At 39.2% G+C, this 19,015-nt stretch overlaps 1 protein-coding gene across 1 annotated transcript; it reads right to left on the bottom strand.

Moving 5' to 3' along the window:
* Positions 1–14,857: 14,857 nt before the first annotated feature.
* Positions 14,858–15,787, bottom strand: LOC129675127 (olfactory receptor 4P4-like). The gene is given in 1 exon segment (XM_055605153.1): positions 14,858–15,787. A coding segment is annotated over 1 exon segment (930 nt).
* Positions 15,788–19,015: the final 3,228 nt, after the last annotated feature.

Here is a 19,015-nt window from a genome sequence, read left to right as displayed (position 1 = left end):
TATTATATGGCTAATATTCACTCATGAAAGTATATAGCAGGCATATTTTCTACTTATGGGTTATGATCTTTTCTAGTTCCATTCATTTGCCTGTAAATTTCATGATTTTCTTTTTTTTAAATACCTGCATAATATCCCATTGTGTAATTAGATAAACGTACAAAGATCTACAGACCTAAAGAAGCTAAACAACAAGGATGACCCTAGGGAATATGCTTAGCTCTCATTCAGAAGGGAAAACAGGATAGACACTGGAAGTGGTAGAAGAAAGAACAGGAGAAGATGGCGGCTCCAGGAAGACTCGCATTCTGAGGAGCAGCACAGCAGGATTGTCACAGTGACCAGCAATCAGAACTCGTGGCCATAAAACACAGGTGATAGTGTTTCACAGGTGAGAGGATATCCCACGGTGGGGGATTCAATCAGCTTTAACTCACCTGGCTAAACCTCAGAAAAGATCCTGGTTCCACCAGGCGCATGGTCGCCAGCCCAGAGCTACATGCCAGCGTGATCTCGTCCCTGTCCCAGACTGAAATGTGGGCCCACAACACCACAGACTGGATTTTCCACTCGAAAGATAACCCCACGGAGCAGGAAATGATTGGGACTGACCTTAGGTCACCCAGACATCCCCTGGAAAAGACTCGGGTTCCGCGGGCACCCCAGGAGCCAGCCTGGAGCCAGAGCCGGGGAACCAGGCGCCTGCACAGAGCCCTGCCTGCACGCCTGATTCGCCGCCTCAGATAGAACAGTGGGCACCAGGGCACCAGGGCACCAGAGACTATGTTTCACTGTCAGGTACAAAACCACAGGGAGCGAAACGGCTGGTCTGATCTCAGAGCACTCAGCCGACACCCCCACCCTGAAAAGGTCTAGGGAAAATTACCCAATTTAGGCAGCCATCAAGGCTCCCAAAGGACAGAAAGGCGGAGCCACAAGCGGGCATCTGTGCCTGTGGGTGCTACTTGCCACCCAAGACAGAACAGCGGTCCCCAAAGCAAAGACTGGGTGTATCTGGCAGGAGGAAACCCTCAGTGGAGGGGAATCATCAGGTCTAACGCTCAGGACACCCAGCACCAAAAGAGTTCCTGGATTCACACAGACTCTAAGCTCTAATGCAGGCAGGAGCGCTGTGCTCAGCTGCCATTATTGAGTTCCCCTAGGGCACTGGGACACACAGCTGCATCCTCAGACCTACAAAAGCCACAGAGCCATTACAGCAGCCCTCAGATACTGTGCCAAGGATCAACCAGTTATCCCTAGCTAGACTGTCAAAACTGTGGGAATCCCTGGTCCTTCAAGAGGGCTGCACCCACAGCGTCTGGACCAGAGCAGTGCCTGCAGCCGCCATCCGAGACAGGGACACACAGCTTCTGGTCCAGAGTGAGGCACCCAGCCTCCAGACCAGATCAGCGCCCCCAGGCGCCAACTCAACCTAGGTGCACATTCTCCAGGCCCAGAGCAGAGCACTCAGCCTCTGGCCCAGAGACTTGCAGGGCAAACCTCTCACTTTCCCAGACAGAACTGTGTGCCCCAGGATAACAGACTGAGTTTCCCTGTTGGGAGAAAACCCCACAGTTAGGGAATCAGCAGGTTCTTCAAGAGGACTGTACCTGGAAATTTAGTGAGCAGCAGCACACTAAATTTATAATGAGAAACCCAGCAGTGGGGCCGCTGTCTTGAGAAATTCTATGGGTAAGAGGAGATCCCCCCCTGCCTAACAAAGACCACAGCTACTATTCAGGGCTATAAACCTGAGGTGAGCAGTGGCAATTCCTGAGAAACACTGGCCATACACTGACCATAACCAAAATGCAGAGGAGGACTCCTTCAGGAAAAATCATCTTCCGGCCAAGGGGATTCTCCCTACCTCAGGACTCCAGGAAGCACAGAAACTAACAGCCAACACCTAAATCAGCCCAATGGGTAGAAGTCAGCGTAAAAGCTCAACCAACAAAAGACAGAGCAATATGGCATCTCCAGAACCCAGCCATCCAGGAGCGAACAGCCCTGGACAACACAGCATAATAGAATATCAAGAAGATGACCTTACATGTATGCTGATGAAGACGATAATAGAGGAAAGAAATAAAATATGTAAAGAATGAGAGGAAGATAAAACCAAACAGATAATGGCTATCCATAAAGAAATGGAGGAAGTTAAAGACAAGCAGATTATGCCATCGTGAAGAAATATGGAAAGATGCAGCCAAACAGTTTGCGAACTTTAAAGAAGAAATAATTAAATCACTGAAAGAAATAAAAGAAACAGAGTTGGAGGAACTAAAAGAAAAACAGGAAAATACAATCAGACAGGTGAAGGAAGTAAACAAAACAACTCAAGACCTGAAGATAGAACTGGAGAAATTAAAGAAAACACAAATGGAGATAATAATGGAGAGGAAGAATTTAGGGAAGAAAACAGGAACTACAGAGGTAAGCATAACCAACAGACTACAAGAGATGGAAGAAAGAATTTCAGGTGTAGAAGGTACAATGGAAGAAATCGATGTATCTGTCAAAGAAAATGTTAAATCCAAAAAATTCCTGACACAGACCATCCAAGAAATCCAAGACAATATGAAAAGACAAAACCTAAGAATAATAGGAATAGAGGAAAAAGAAGAATCCCTTCTCCAAGGCCCAGAAAATATTTTCAACAAAATCATTGAAGAAAATTTCCCCAAGTTAAAGGAGAGGCCAATAAGGATACATGAGGCCTACAGATCACCCAACAAATTTGACCAGAAAAGAAAATCCTCCCGCCACATAATAATCAAAACAGTAAGTATGCAGAACAAAGAAAAAATACTAAAAGCTACAAGGGGAAAAGTCCAAGTAAGATATAATGGCAAACCCATTAGAATCACACCTGACTTTTCAACAGAGAATATGAAAGCTAGAAGGGACTAGACAGATATTATGCAGACCCTAAGAGAACACAGATGTCAGCCCAGGCTACTATAACCTACAAAACTCTCAGTCCTCATAGACAGAGAAAATAAGATATTCAATGAAAAAAAAAATTTTCAACAATACCTAAACACAAATGCAGCATTAGAGAAGACACTGGAAGGGAAAATACAACCCAAGAAAATTAGCTTCTGTCAAGAAAACACAGGAAATAATTAACCTTACTACAGTAAAACAAAAAGCAACCAAGCACACAACCTTATGACCACAGCCAACAACAAAATCAAAGAATCTAACAGCCACTGGTCATTAATCTCTCTCAACATCAGTGGACTCAACTCTCTAGTAAAAAGAAACAGATTAACAGAATGGATATGTAAACAAACCCCAGCAATCTGTTGCATATAAGAAACACACCTAAGGCACAAAGATAGACATTACCTGAGGGTAAAGGATTGGAAGACGACTTTCCAAGCAAATGGACCCAAGAAGCAAGCAGGAGTAGCCATTCTAATATCTGATGAAATAGACATTCAACCGAAATTAATAAAAAGATATAATAAAAAAAATAAAAAGTTTTGTCAATCTTGCTAGGGATAACTGGTTGATCCTTGGCACAGTATCTGAGGGCTGCTGTAATGGCTCTGTGGCTTTTGTAGGTCTGAGGATGCAGCTGTGTGTCCCAGTGCCCTAGGGTAACTCAATAATGGCGGCTGAGCACAGCGTTCCTGCTTGCAGTAGAAAGCTAGAGCTTAGAGTCTACATGAATCCAGAAAGTCTTTTGGTGCTGGGTGTCCTGAGCGTTAGACCTGATGATCCCCCCGCTGTGGGGTTTCCTCCTGCCAGATACACTCAGTCTTTGCTTTGGGGACCGCCGTTCTGTCTGGGGTGGTGAGTAGAACCCACAGGCACAGATGCCCGCCATGGCTCCACCTTTCCGGCCTTTGGGAGCCTGGGCATCTGCCTAAACTGGGTAATTTTCCCGAGACCTTTTCAGTGTGGTGGTATCAGCTGAGTGCTCTGAGATCAGACCAGCCATTTCGCTCCCTGTGGGTTTGCACCTGACAGGAAAACTCAGTCTCTGGTGCCCTGGGGCCCACAGTTCTATCTGAGGCAGTGAATCAGGCGTGCAGGCAGGGCTCTGTGCAGGTGCCTGGGTCCCCAGCTCTGGCTCCAGACTGGCTCCTGGGGCGCCCGTGGAACCCAGGCCTTTTCCAGGGGATGTCTGGGTGACCTAAGGTCAGTCCCAATCGTTTTCTGCTCCGTGGGGTTATCTCGCGACTGAAAATTCCAGTCTGTGATGTTGTGGGCCCACAGTTCAGTTTGGGACCGTGACCAGATCACGCTGGCATGTGGCTCTGGTCTGGGGCTGGCGACCAAGCGCCTGGCTGAACCAGGGTCTCTTCTGTGGTTTAGCTGGGTGAGTTAAAGCTGACTGAATCCCCCACTGTGGGGTATCCTCTCACCTATGAAACACAATCCCTTGTGTTTTATGGCCGCGAGTTCTGATTGCTGGTCTCTGTGCTGATCCTGCTGTGCTGCTGCTCAAAATGCGAGTCCTCCTGGCGCCGCCATCTTGCCCCTCAATCAGATAAAATAATTTTAAAATGACTGGAAAACTTGAGGTGAATTGAGTCAAAACTTGGTAGAGGAAAAGAATAGAGTAGGCAAACTATAGATATTTGAAACTTCTTGTAGAGTGAACAAGTATCAAAAACTATGCTTTCTAAGTTACATATCAAGAAAATAGACAGACTCAATAACAATTCTTTAAATAGTCACATGGTCAATGGTGGTGTCTTCGGAAAGGTTGCCTAGCATGCCTGGGGGCACAGTTTAAGATTTGGACCTTTATTTGTAATAGGGAACTGGAAAGAGAAGAAAAAGAAAGGGGTTCTGGGTAGAAAGGTAGAAAGCAGGCCAACTTAGCAGTGAGGGTCTGTAACCAACTACATTAGTCAGAAGGTCTTCTGGAATAAATAAATGGCTATCTCCTCCAGGAGACAGACCTCCCATCTTAACATGTTTTCATGTAGATCATGCTTCTTTTCTCCTTCTGGAGTCTTGTTCTGCAGAGGTTCTAAAGCAAGATTTTCTTCCTTTCATAAGTCTTCAGATTCAGCTGGCCTACTGATGTTCCCTGGTGTCCTTGTCAATGAGTATTATCAACTGAATGATCCAACTGTAAAGAGATTACTGGTGATTTACCATGATATTTCAAAATAAGAGGAGCAACAATTTGTTGCTTTCTTCTTCTATAAAATGAAAGAGTTAACAAGGACACATGGAATTACCCCCAAAGTCATTACTAAGTTGGTATCTGGCCTCAAAACCTTTCAAACCTACTAATTATTTTTTAAAAATATTTTAAATTAATTTTATTTATATATTTATTTATTACAATTTATTCATTTTGTATCCACCTGAAGCCTGCTCTCTTGTCTCCTTCTGGTCCCACTCACCTGCCCTTTTCTCCCCCTAAGCCCTTTCCTTAATCCCCTGATAATCCCCTCATCCCCTTCTATCTGACCTTAGCTATCAGGTCTCATCAATTCTTGCTGTATCATCTTTCTCTGTGGCCTGGCAAGGCTGAACCCCACAGTGGGAGGTAATCAAAGAGGTTGCCACTGAATTCATGTCAGAGTCAGCCCTGTTCCCCTTACTAGCAAACCCACTTCGAAACTGAGTAGCCAATGGGCTTCCTTTGAAGAGAGGGTCTTGGTCCTCTCCATGCATGGTCCGTAGTTGGAGTATAGGTCTCTACTGCCCTCCCGGGCCTAGATGTTTGGGCTCTGTTGTTCTCCTTGTTGAGTTCATGTCCCCTCCAGTTCTTTCTCTTCTTCCATAAGGATTCTGGCACTCTGCCCACAGTTTGTCTATGAGTCTCAGTATCTCCTTTGATATCTTGGTGGGTAGAAGTTTTGGAAGTCCTCTGTGGAAGGCTCTGTTCTGTTCTTTGTTTTCTCCTACTTCCAATGTCTATCCTGTTTGCCCTTCTGAATGAGGATTAAGCATTTTCCCTAGGGTCCTCCTTGTTCTTTACACAATGGAATACTACACAGAAATTTTAAAAAAATGAAATCATAAAATTTGCAGGTAAAAAATGGGAACTAGAAAAGATCATCCTGAGTGAGGTAACCCAGAAGCAGAAAGACACAAATGATATACACTCACTTATAAGTGAATATAATATAGGATAAACATACTAAAATTTATATTCCTAAAGAAGCTAAACCTACTAATTTTTAACTAAATATCAGGCAATTTCAGTGAAAATACATAAAACTAGCTATGTAGCAATTTCAGTAAAAAGACATATTGAAAAATATACTTTTCTTAAAATAACATCCAAAAATTTTAAAGTCCTCATACAATAATTGCCCATTTAAATACATTTATCTTTTCACCCATATTGCTAGTCCATGATGACAAAATGACATTTCATTTATTTATTTTTATTTTTATTTTTTAATATTAATCATAGGTTATTTACTTTGTATCCCTGCTGTATCCCCCTCCCTCATTCCCTCCCAATCCCACCCTTCTTCCCTCATATCCTCCTTGTCCCTTTCCAAGCAGGACCTCCACTGCTAGGGGAGGTCCTCCTCCCCTTCCATCTGACCCTAGCTGATCAGGTATCTGCAGTACTGGCTGCAATGTCCTCCTCTGTGGCCTAGCAAGGCTATTTCTCCCTCGGGGGTAGGGGGAGGTAAAGGAGCCTGTCCTTGAGTTCATGTAAGAAATAGTTCCTGTTTCCTTTTACTAGGGAAACTCACTTGGATACTGAGCTACCATGGGCTACATCCAAGAAGGGGATCTAGATTATGTCTATACATGGTCCTTGGTTGGAAAAACAGTCTCATAGAAGACCCCCATGCCCTGATATATTTAGTCCTTGTGGATTTCCTGGCCTCTCCTGGTCATATTAACTCCCCTTTTAATCATATGATTCCCTGCACTCTAACGAAGGTTTGGTTATGAGTCTCAGCATTTGCTTTGATACACTTCTAGGTAGAGTCTTTCAGAGGCCCTCTGTGGTAGGCTCCTGGACAAAGGGGTGGACATGAGAAGTAAGAGAAGACATTTCATTTAAAAGAGCCTGAAACTAGGAAAGTTATGGAGATTTTTGTTGAGATACAACTAATCTATTGTCATGTGTAGATGAACACCAGATCACCTGCCACTAAGACAAAAGTTGTTGTAATAACCTATAGTATGCTTGGCCTTTAGCCAAGACAATGAACTAACAATAATACATAGTGATCTCAAGTTCTTGGTAATAGTAATATGTTTCTTTAACATTCTCCAGTGAAAGGAAGGTAGAAACTACCCTTGACAGTACATGCTGGTAGACTATTTTCTGAAGAAAATTAGGTAGAAATTATAATGAAAGAAATGGGCATGGAAAAAATGGTGCTAGTCCCTAAAGGTTACTGGTCTAGATATAACTTTATTTACTAAACAATAAAGAGGAAGACTTATTAACCCCAAAAGTGAGAGGAGAAAGACTACCAACTCAAATAATAATGGCCAAATTAATTAAAGCAAACTTATTTAGTTTTGAACATTGGCTGTCTCCCCCAAAGACATTGGCTATGATTTGTCTTTATCATAAGATGCCTTTAAAGAGTAAGAACGAGACAAGATAGTTTATCAGACTATGCTTAGCATGATGATGTATATGGCCCTATATATGTAGTTCTCCTGGATACAACACCCTGCTTTCTCTTCTCAGAAAAAAACATTGCATTTGGCATGTGGGGTGGGAGAGAAAGGGATCCTGATCAACTTTACTGATCCCCATAATAGGGTGTTATCCTTACAAAGAAAGGTGATGGATCTAAGGTACTTATAATGGCATGTAAATCATGGTAGGTAATGTGCTAAAGCATCAACAGGAGAGAGTGTAGAAGTGAAAGCGTAAAACTGATTTATCTAGGTCACTCAAAGGTAACTTTGGCAGTACTTTTGAGGGTGGAGATTAGTGATTAAAAGTCAAATACTACATTCAGGAAATACAAGAAGAACCAAAGCTTAAGAAAAAGTTCGCTCAATGGCAGGCTCTTTGACCTCCCTACCCCCCAAGGGAGGAGCAGCCTGCTAGGGCACAGAAGAGGACTTTGCATGCAGTCCTGAAGATACCTGATAAAACAGGGTCAGATGAAAGGGGAGGAGGTCCTCCCCTAGCAGTGGACTTGGAAAGGGGCAGGGAGGAGATGAGGGAGGGAGGGTGGGATTGGGAGGGAATGAGGGAGCAGGATACAGCTGGGATACAGAGTTAATAAAATCTAACTAATAGTAAAAATAAAGAAAAAGTTCACAAAAGAAGTGAACTGCAGGAATAGTTGGTAATTTCTGAGACATAATAAAAATTTGGAGAAAATTAAGGGGACCCAAGAAGGAAAAAAGGTTTTCACCTTGGTATTTGTTTGAAGTATCTCACAGCTAGGAACTGAAAATTGTGACACAACTAATAAAATTCATAGTGAAGATTGCCTAAATGTGGATAATATTCTTAGAAATATTTCTAACGGTAAAATAAGATGAGTAACTGTAGTGCAACTATTGTCCTTGGGTTTCTTGAATTCCTTGAGAGCCTTATTCCTCTTCTAACTGTAATCCTGTAGTTTCCTGAGGACATCACAACCACGAGTATGAGCTGAATTTAAGTTACAGTGTATATCCAGGCTTTCTTTTAGCTTCCCTGTAGTAAGTATTTGTGACTGGGCAAGGCAAGCGCCTTCAAGAGTACACTTGTCTGTGTATAATATATCCTTTCCTTTAGTTCAAGCTAAAACTTTATGGTGTAAGCTGAGTATGTTCAGTGGAATTTCTGTACATCACATGAATATTTATTGATGTGCACCATGACTCTGAGCTAAGCAAGCCCCTCACTCCATGTGTCTACTATGATTTTTCTTTTAATTATGACCTTAGACTGTACATGCTTAAAAGTATAGTTTTTAAATGAGCATGCTTAGGAGTAGATTCATCATGTTGGTCAAGAAAGGCCTAAAAGATCACAGTAGAGGCTATTGGTGTGTTAGATATTTGTAACTAAAGACTGCATGTGTTTTTATTTATTCATCACTGTGTGAAATAAAACATTCCCCCACTGGTGAGATAATGTCATGATTCTTTTTGGTTTTTTTTTTTTTTACTCAGAAATCTCACTAGTATGTACAAATCCAAAAAAAAGGAAAGTGAATTGTACCTTAAGGTTTTTTATTAAATTTTTATTTTTATATTAATTACAGTTTATTTACTTAATATCTCAGCTGTAGTCCCCTCTCTTATTCCCTCCCAATCCTACCCTCCCTCATCTCCTCCTGCCCCACTCTAAGTCCACTGATAGGGAAGGTATTCCTCCTCTTCCATCTGACCCTAGCTTATCAGGTCTCATCAGTACTGGCTGCAATGTCCTCCTCTGTGGCCTAGCTAGGCTGCTCCTCCCACAGGGGGTGGAGAGGTCAAAGAGCTAGCCACTGAGTTCATGTCAGACATAGTCCCTGTTCCCCTAACTAGGGAAACCCACTTAGATACTTAGCTGCAATGGGCTACATCTAGGCAGGGGTTCTAGGTTATATCCATGTGTGGTCCTTGGTTAGATAATCAGTCTCAGACAAGCCCCTGTGCCCAGATATATTTGGTCCTTGTGGAACTCTTGTCCTCTCCAGGTCTTACTATCTCCCTGTTCTTTTTTAAGATTCCCTGCACTCTTCCCAAAGTTTGTTTATGAATCTCAATATCTACTAGTATTGAGTTGTCATAGGTCCTAGCTAGGAGTCAACTTCTATTGTTGTGTTGAATGAGTATGGTATATGTTAAATGTCTTCTTAAGGTCTGTCTTTATGTCAATCAACTACTGTTGTCATCAATTTTGTTCATGGAAAAATGTATTTAGATAATTGGAGGCAGGCAATTACAATATAGAATCAGAACTGATTAAAAAAAAAAGACTAAAATAGATGAATCTTGCTCTGGCCCTAAGCTAAGTGTTCAGAAATGGTTCATACAGATATCAACTTTTTTGATACACTGCTAGGTAGAGTCTTTCAGAGGCCCTCTGCAGTAGGCTCATATCCTGTAACTTGTTTTCTCCTACGTCCAATGCACATCCCATTTGTCTTTCTAAGTGAGGATTGATCATCTTACCCCAGGTCCTCTTTCTTGTTTATCTTCTTTAGGTGTATAGATTTTATTATATTTATCATATCTTATAGGACTATATGAGTGACTATATATCATGTGTGTCTTTCTCCTTCTGGGATACCTCACTCAAAATGATCTTTTCTAGATCCACCATTTGCCTGCAAATTTCATGATTTCCTCGTTTTTGATTGCTGAGTAGTAGTCCATTGTGTAAAAATACCACAATTTCTGTATCCATTCCTCCGTTGAGGGACAACTGGGTTGTTTCCAGGTTCTGGCTATTACAAATAAAGCTGCTACAAACATGGTTGAGCAAATGTCCTTGTTGTGTACAGATACTAAGACTCATAACCAAACCTTCAGCAGAGTACAGGGAATCATATGAAAGGAGGGGGAGTTTGTATGACGTGGAAAGGATAGGAGCTCCACAAGGACCAAATATATCTGAGAACAGGCGTCTTTTCTGAGACTGACACTCCACCAAGGACCATGTATGCATATAACCTAGAACCTCTGCTTGGATGAAGCCCGTAGTAGCTCAGTAACCAATTGTTTTCCCATAGTAAGGGGAACAGGGACTATTTCTGACAGGAACTCAATGACAGGCTCTTTGACCTCCCCACCCCCAAAGGAGGAGCAATACTGCTAGGCCACAGAGTAGAACTTTGCAGCCAGTTCTGAAGATACCTGATAAAACAGGGTCAGATGAAAGGGGAGAAGGTCCTCCCCAATCAGTGGACTTGGGAAGGGGCAGGGAGGAGAGGAGAGAAGGAGAGAGGGCTTGGGAGGGAATGTAGGAGCGGCGTACAGCTGGGATACAGAGTTAATAAAATGTAACTAATAATAAAAAAATAAAATTAAAAAAAGAAAACCTGAAATAAATTAGTGTATGTGAACAACATTTTAGGACTCTAATAATTTCTAATAAATTATGATGCCATAACTTAAAATAAATTAGAAAGTGATTAATGTGAAAATAAATAAATAAATAAATAAAAAACAGATATCAACTTTTCTAGGGCTCAAGGAACATCTTCGAAGAGGTTAAGGAAAAATGTAAGAGCTTTAAGAGTGAGAGGAAAACAACAGAGTACTGACTAATAACATTTGGGTCAGGATATAAGCATTGTCTATCATAAATAGATGTTGCTATGGTGGCACAGGAAATGATTGCCCCATATTTATTGCAATGAGAGGACAATACTTTCATGGATTTCTAGTACCATTATTATCATTAACAAATAAATCAATATCTCAAAATAAATTTATCAGAAAATAAATTTTATAAAGAATACAGAAAAGTAGAAAAGGATTTCCAGTTCAATAGCATTTTTATCTAATATTATAACATTATATCCCCCCAGATTTTATATCTGAGAAAGGAAAACAAGTCACTGCATGATGTTTTTTCTTGTGCTTTGTCTTTCTGATAGTATAGACTCTTCTCGTGACTCCTCCTCTAAATCATCAAATGTCCCAAGTAGGAAAGGCACTTGCAGATTCATCATTCAAGCACACATCTACACAATCTTTATCACTCAAAATCTCAGTGTTCCAAGAAATGATGTCACACTGTGTCAAGCAAAAACCATATGCATAAATAATGCAGAGCTAATTTAATTTTGAAAGGGGAAAATATTCCTCTTTAATATTGTAGACTTTTGAACAGTTATGTATTTGAAGGAATGATTTAGATGAATGACAAACTGTGTTGACTTAATTATTTTCTCCTGTCCCAATTCCTATACGACTCTAAGAGATGACTATTTCAGTGAGGGAATCATGTACAGAGTGAATTCCCTGAATAGAGGGAAATTTCTAAACAAAGGGAATTAAAACACTGAATTGAGATAGAGAATGCTTAGTGGCAATATACTATATAAGTCACAGGAAAAGCCGTAAGTACAGTTGCAATTTCTGTGCAGAAAAAAAGTGAGTTTTTGAAAGGAAATGTGCAAAGGCAGGATTTCATTCTCTCTTTGATAAGTAAATGGAGATATTTGCTGATGGTTTTCATTTTTTCTAAAAATTATTTCTTATATCTAACTTTAAATGACATTAGAGTATAATTTAATATTAGAAGCAAAGTAATTATAATGATAAAAAAGTTGTGATTGTTACTCAGTGATAATATGGCATGTTGAGAATATGTAAAAGCTCTAAGTAAAAACTGATGAACATAAACATATAAAATCAAATTGTATTTGAGTATTATTTGGTGTATTTATTTAACCCTTAATTTTTCTGTTGTTCTTTGTTTTTTTTTTATTATTTATTTCTTGTTTTCAATACATCCCAACTGCAGTTTTCTGTCTTTCCATTCTTATTCTCTCCTACTCCTCTTTTGTTTCTATTCAGAAAAAAAGCTTCCCAGGGTTAGCTGCTGCATAACAAAGTTCATTAGAGTAGGCATAAATCTTCATATCAAATCTGGGTGAGGCAACGCAGTAGAAAAAATAGACTTCTAAAAGCAGACTGAAGAGTTAGATACATCCCAACTTCCAATCTTTGGTGTCCCACAAAAAAAAAAAGGCAACAGCCATAACATATGAAGAGGACCTAGCGAATAACCATGCAGGTTCATTTTTATGAGAAATTTTTAAGAAAAATATGGTAGCAAAATTATACAATTATTTCACTTGCAATATGCATGCTGTATTCATAACCTGGCTCAATCTAATTGTGAAGACCTCGGTTATTTGTTTGTTTGTTTGTTTTGTTTTATTCCAAGTGATGTTTTCTTAATTTTTATTAAGATTTATTAAGATATTATATTAATTACAGTTTATTCACTTTGTATCCCAGCTGTAGCCCCATCCTCCATCCCTCCCAATTCCACCCTCCTTCCCTCTTCTTCCCCTATTCCACTGACCCAGTTCAATGATAGGGAAGGTCCTCATTCCCTTCCATCTGACCTAGTCTATCAGGTCTCATCAGGACTGGCTTCATTTTCTTCCTCTGTGACTTTGTTTGTAGCAGCTTTATTTGTAATAACCAGAAGCTGGAATCAACCCAGAAGTCCCTCATTTGAGGAATGGATACAGAAATTTTGATACATTTACACAATGGAATAGTACTGAACAATAACAAACAGGGAAATCATGAAATTTGCAGACAAATGGTGGGATCTAGAAATGATCATCCTGAGTGAGGTATCCCAGAAAAAGAAAGTCACACAGGGCATGTAATGACTTATAAGTGGATATTAGATATATAATATACTAAATCATACTAAAATCTGTACACCTAAGGAAGCTAATCAAGAAGGAGGATGCTGGGTAAGACACTCAACTCTCCTTCAGAAAGGCAAACCAGATATAGACATCAGAACAGGGAGAAAACAGGACAGGAGCCTACCAGAGGGCTTCTGAAAGACTCTACTCAGCAGGGTATCAAAGCAGATGCTGAGACTCACAGCCAATCTTTGGGCAGAGTGCAAGGAACCTTGTGAAAGAAGGGGGAGATAGAAAGACCTAGGGGGAACAGGAACTCCACAAGGGAACAAAAGAACCAAAAAAATCTGGGCACAGGGGTCTTTTCTGAGACTGATAATCCAAACAAGGACCATGCATACAGATAACCTAAAATCCCTGCACAGAAGTAGCCCATGGCAGCTCAGTATCCAAGAGGGTTCCCCAATAATAGGAACAGGGACCATCTCTGACATGAACTCATGAGCTGGCTCTTTGATCACCTCCACCTGTGGAAGACCTCGTTTTTTAAGACGTGTTGTTTTCAAATACAGGATTATTTCAAAAATAGTGAATATCTTGAGGCATGGCAGTCTTGAAATTGAAGGAATTTGAGTTTGTTTATTTGTTTGTTTTATTTTTTCTTGTTGCTAGGTCTCCAGATGGAAAAGGTAAGGCAGATATGGGACTATATTTAAAGCATGGGCTTTCAACCATAGTAATAAGATTAAGCTACATAAAGGAGAGAAAGGAAACACATTCTGGATCTGGGAGACACTTTGGTGTACTTCCACATAAAGGATATCACAAGAGGAAAGACAGGAGGTGAGAGGAAAAAAATACATATATAAAAGTGTCTCATAAAACATGCCCTTTTAAGATTTTGACCATTAACTGACTAATCATTCAGCTGTTAAATATTACATCATTTTACATGCACCATAAAAATGTACTCGTGTGACTAATGCAAACTGTAACCAGGAAGATTTACTCTGGCAGTTGTGCCCTCTGAATTTCCCAAATTCCAAAGCCTGTAAGCGTAACTCCATATATATTCAAGAAGTGGGTTTGGAGATTATAGAGTTAAACCTACACCTGCTCTGAGAGGGGTGCCAAGGGAAAGAGAGGAAAATATGGGAGCTTAATGTGCTCAAAGTATATTATGTATATGTATGAAAATGCCCTTATGTAATCCAGTATTCTATAATGAATATAAGACAAAAGGAATTCAATAATAAAGAAATAGTAAAGACAAACAAATGAGAAAATTGGATTAAATTTCTACCAATAACAACAGGGTCTCATAGATTTTGGGGGACAGAGGATTGAAGTGGTTAAAGTGGTTAAAGATGTACGTGGCTGGGAAAGGAACCTAGGGCTTTCTCATTCTACGTGTGTACTCTACCAAGGCTTTTCTTGCAGCCTTCCCACCAACCTGATCACCGGTGATCACCTTATAGAGTATGTAGAGTAGACATAGCAGTAAGTTGCTTCTTTGACTCATAACTCCCTCCCTCTCTCCCAAATAGCTTGTGATTTCTGTGACCTTTCTAATGATAGCTGGCCTGGGAACATAGGGTCAGAAACAAAGATTGTTTCAGTTATTTTAACTCTGAATGTGACATCCGAGACCATACCTTATGCATGGCACTTTTCATCTCACTGTTTCTCAGGGTGTAGATGAGGGGATTCAGCATGGGAGCAATCACAGTGTAAAACACAGAAATTTCTTTATCCTTATTCTCACTTCCTGCAGGTAAAACATAGGTATAAATACAGGGCACAAAAAATAAAACTACAACCATTATGTGAGAACTACAGGTTGAGAGAGCTTTCCGTCGCCCCTCTGATGATTTTGTCCTCAAATTATACAAAATGAGTATGTAAGAAGCAACTAGTACAAGAAAAATGGCAACAACCACCATCCCAGAGTTGGCAATTACTAAGATACTAACAACACGAATATCTTTACAGACCAGCTTCAAAAGAGGTTTTATATCACACAAGTAGTGATTGATGTGGTTGGGACCACAGAAAGGCAGACTGAGCACCATGAGCAGTAAAGCAATGGAATGCTAGAACCCCACTGCCCAGGCGGTGAAAATCAGCATATCACATCTCTTCCTGTTCATGATAACCATGTAGTGCAGGGGTTTAACAATGGCAACATAGCTTTCCAAGGCCATAGACACCAAGATGAAGATTTCCACACCTGCCAGCAAATGGGCAGCAAAGAGCTGGGTCATGCATTCATTATAGGAAATGTTTTTTCTTGCTGCAGCCAAGTCCCTGATGAGCCTGGGAACCACAGTAGAAGTGTAGCAGAGGTCCATGAGGAAAAGGTGGCATAGAAAGTAATACATTGGTTGTTGTATTAAGTGGCTGTGTGTGACGGTAATTAGAATGACAGAGTTCCCCTTTAAGACAGCCAGATAACAAAGCAGAAACAGCAGAAAGAACAGCAGTTCTATTTGTCTATTTTTGCAAAGGCCCATAAAAACAAACTCTGTGACATTTTTATGATTTTCCATGAATTCTAGGCGAGTCCACATGCACAGGTGAATCTTAGATCATCTGAAATTAAACAAAAAGGTTTTTAGTTTTACAGAAATTGATAAATTTACTAGCAAGAGTCATATTTATACCCATTATTAAACCCTTTAGGGAAATGCACAATTATCATCCAAATGTTTAGCTAAATATTATTTTTAATGATTTATTAATTTATTGTATGTGCGCTGATATTTTTCTGGCACATATGTCTGTGTGATGTCAAATCACTTGAAGTTGGGCTACAGATAATTGTAAGCAGTCAAGAGGTTGCTGGAAATTTCAGGGCCTCTGGAAAAGAGGCCATTGCTCTTCAACAACTGAGCCATATCTACAGCCCCCTTAACTAAATATTATTAATAATAGTATTCTATAGTAGACATTTTGTACATATTTAACTCTCATACAACTAAACGGATACTGTTCTGATACTCATTTTACATTCAAAGAAATACAGAAATGTCATATATAAATGAATTACAGAAACAGATTTAAGGATGAAACAGATCTAGGCACTGTATATTTTGCCTGACTCCAATTCTATTAATTCCTTTGCCATATTTTCTAATATAAAGGAGAATTCCAGTCATTTTCTTTCTTAATAATAATTAAGGATGACATTATATTACACTGTTTCTGGCAATTACTAAACATAAAATTTGAGAATTCTTGATTCTTCATGTCACACATGATTTACCTATTATATTCCAATCTCACAATTAGTATTTTACATATCATGTGGAATTAATAATTTTCCAAACAATGCATTGATCTTAATTACAACAGCAAAATAAGCTGAATAACCTTACAGTAGTTTCAATATTTCTCCTTGGATAATTCCAAAAAAGCTCAAGAAACAGCCTCAGACCAAAGATTTGAAGTAACTATGTCTAGTATTTAAATAGAAAGATTAATTTTATATTTCTCTAAAATGTTAAAGGCACATTTTTGAGCTAACTGCTGGTACGTTAGCATCATTCCAAAGACCTGATCATTTCCTAGTGACCTGCACTGCTTTATCTAATCTCATACTGAGAATATTGTAGCCATGATGATGTTGACATCTTGAGACACCAAGCAAACAGTTGATTGTATAATGTTTTAACAGTGTTTCAATGTCCTTCTCAGCAAAACCATACTTTATGTTTAATATGCTATAGATTTAAATGTTTTTTTTTCAGTAGAGACAGTAGGTATGCCATTGTATATAATGCTCAAATACTCTGAATTCCTGTTTCTACATGTCAGATTAACTGCAATACCTTTGTATCAATTGGTGAGAGGAATTAGTGCCCTGGTTTTCTCACAAAAAGATTGGTTTGACTCACATTAAACAACTATCAAGTACACAAAAGAAAATATTGACTTTACTTAGGTTGGTTCAAGATTCATAGTATATGAAATAGTCTATGTATTGGAAAGCCAAAAAAATGTGCATGACCTAGAAAATCACAACCATAGAAAGCATACATCTTAATAATTTAAAATATTCTTAAATATTAATGTAAACACAAAGTTTTTATCATGATTATGCAGGGATATTTTAATTGCAGTGACCAAATTGTCTAAGCAAATGCTGATCTGTGTAGAAATAAATGTCTCAAAATTGTGCCATAGAGACTGTAGAAGTCCAATGAAAACATCCCATAATGTTGAATCATCCACAGGTTCTACTCTATCCCAAAGCTCCCTTTTTTTTTTTTGTTTGTTTTTAATTTCATTTTTAAGAAAGCAAATGAGGAAAAAAAGAATGAGACTGGGAAGGAATAATGGAGGGAAGAAGAGAGGAATGAACAAAGGAAAGAAGAAAAGAAAGAATAAAGAAAGGGAGGGAAAACATGCACTGTCCTTTGCTGGGGTATCATTCTCTTCAGGGCCCGCAGGGCTCAGTTTTTATGTCTCTGTTGGTTCTCCTTTGGAGCTCCTGTCCCCTACAAGCCTTTCTATCTATCCTTTCTTTCATAGCAGCCTTTTTACAGGTAGGTTTTTTCCCCATCTTCCTCTTCTGCTTCTTCTGCCATCCTGCTACCATTCTGTCCCATCCTGCTGTCTCCTTCCTTTACCTAAAATAGTCCCTTGATGGTTGTTATGTCTTTATGGCTGTTATAATGGCTGTTATATTATATTCTCCTTTTTATCTTTTTATTCATATAAAACTAAAATAAAATTTTTCTCCTCTACTCCCCATCTTCTTTTTCTTCCTCTCACCCATTTCTCCTCTCTCTCTGTTCCTCTTTTCCACTTCCTCTTTTCTTCTACCCCACTACGTTTTTCCCTCTCTCCCTCTACAAGCCCCCTTTCTCCATCTCTCTCCCTTTCTCTGCTCACATTCTCTGACCCTTTCTTTCTCTATCTTTCTCTCACACACAGAAACTTTCATAATCAGGTTTAGAATAAATGAATTTTGCCTCATTTAACAACATACCTTTTAATTATACCATATTTTCTAAAGGTCTGCAATTTATTTTTTAATAGGAAGTCCTCTGATATATAATGGTTTCAAAGCTGTATCAACTGCATCTTATCTGGAAGAAAATAGAAAGGAAAATATTGAATTATAATTCTTGAGACTTAAAAGGCCACAAAAATATGTGAGTAGTGTTAACTATCAGGAAGAATTTTCTATGATATTCTGCTACTTGAAATTGCTAACCATATTAAGAAAAATTGTAAAACATCAAAACCTAATCTCAATGACTTGTGAAATTCAATTAGAGGGGAAAAGGTTTATATGCTTTATATTAACAGTATAATGTTCTGAACATAGTGGTAAATAGCTTTTATCACTTTTTCTGATTTTTTTTCTTCATCATGACTTGCTGAGCCCTATGTTGTACTTCTGGCTGTTTGCTTAATAAACACATAATAGGACAGGGTTGCACATGAACAAATAGGAAATTTTTATCTCAACAGTGTTTGCATATTTCTGAAGATCATGGTTAAATAAAGGGACATAAAACCTTGGCTGCCAAGCTAATTTTCACTGTAGTTGCCATATAATTTTATAAATTCTAATTTAAAATAACCATGGGCAAATATATGTCAGGAGATGAATTTATAAGTGAGGTTAACAGATATCAAATTTTCTACAGATTAAATTAATCAATACTCTGAAGATTTTGTTATAGTCATAGTTTTTTTAATAATAGCTTTATGATGTTAGTGTGTGTGTGTGTGTGTGTGTGTGTGTGTGTGTGTGTGTGTGTGTG

Source organism: Psammomys obesus, unplaced genomic scaffold (genome assembly GCF_907164565.1).
Source record: "Psammomys obesus unplaced genomic scaffold, mPsaObe1.curated_primary_1811, whole genome shotgun sequence".
Taxonomy (NCBI): domain Eukaryota; kingdom Metazoa; phylum Chordata; class Mammalia; order Rodentia; family Muridae; genus Psammomys; species Psammomys obesus.
The sequence above is the reverse complement of the archived record's forward strand: the minus strand, read 5'-3'. Positions and strand labels throughout refer to the sequence as shown.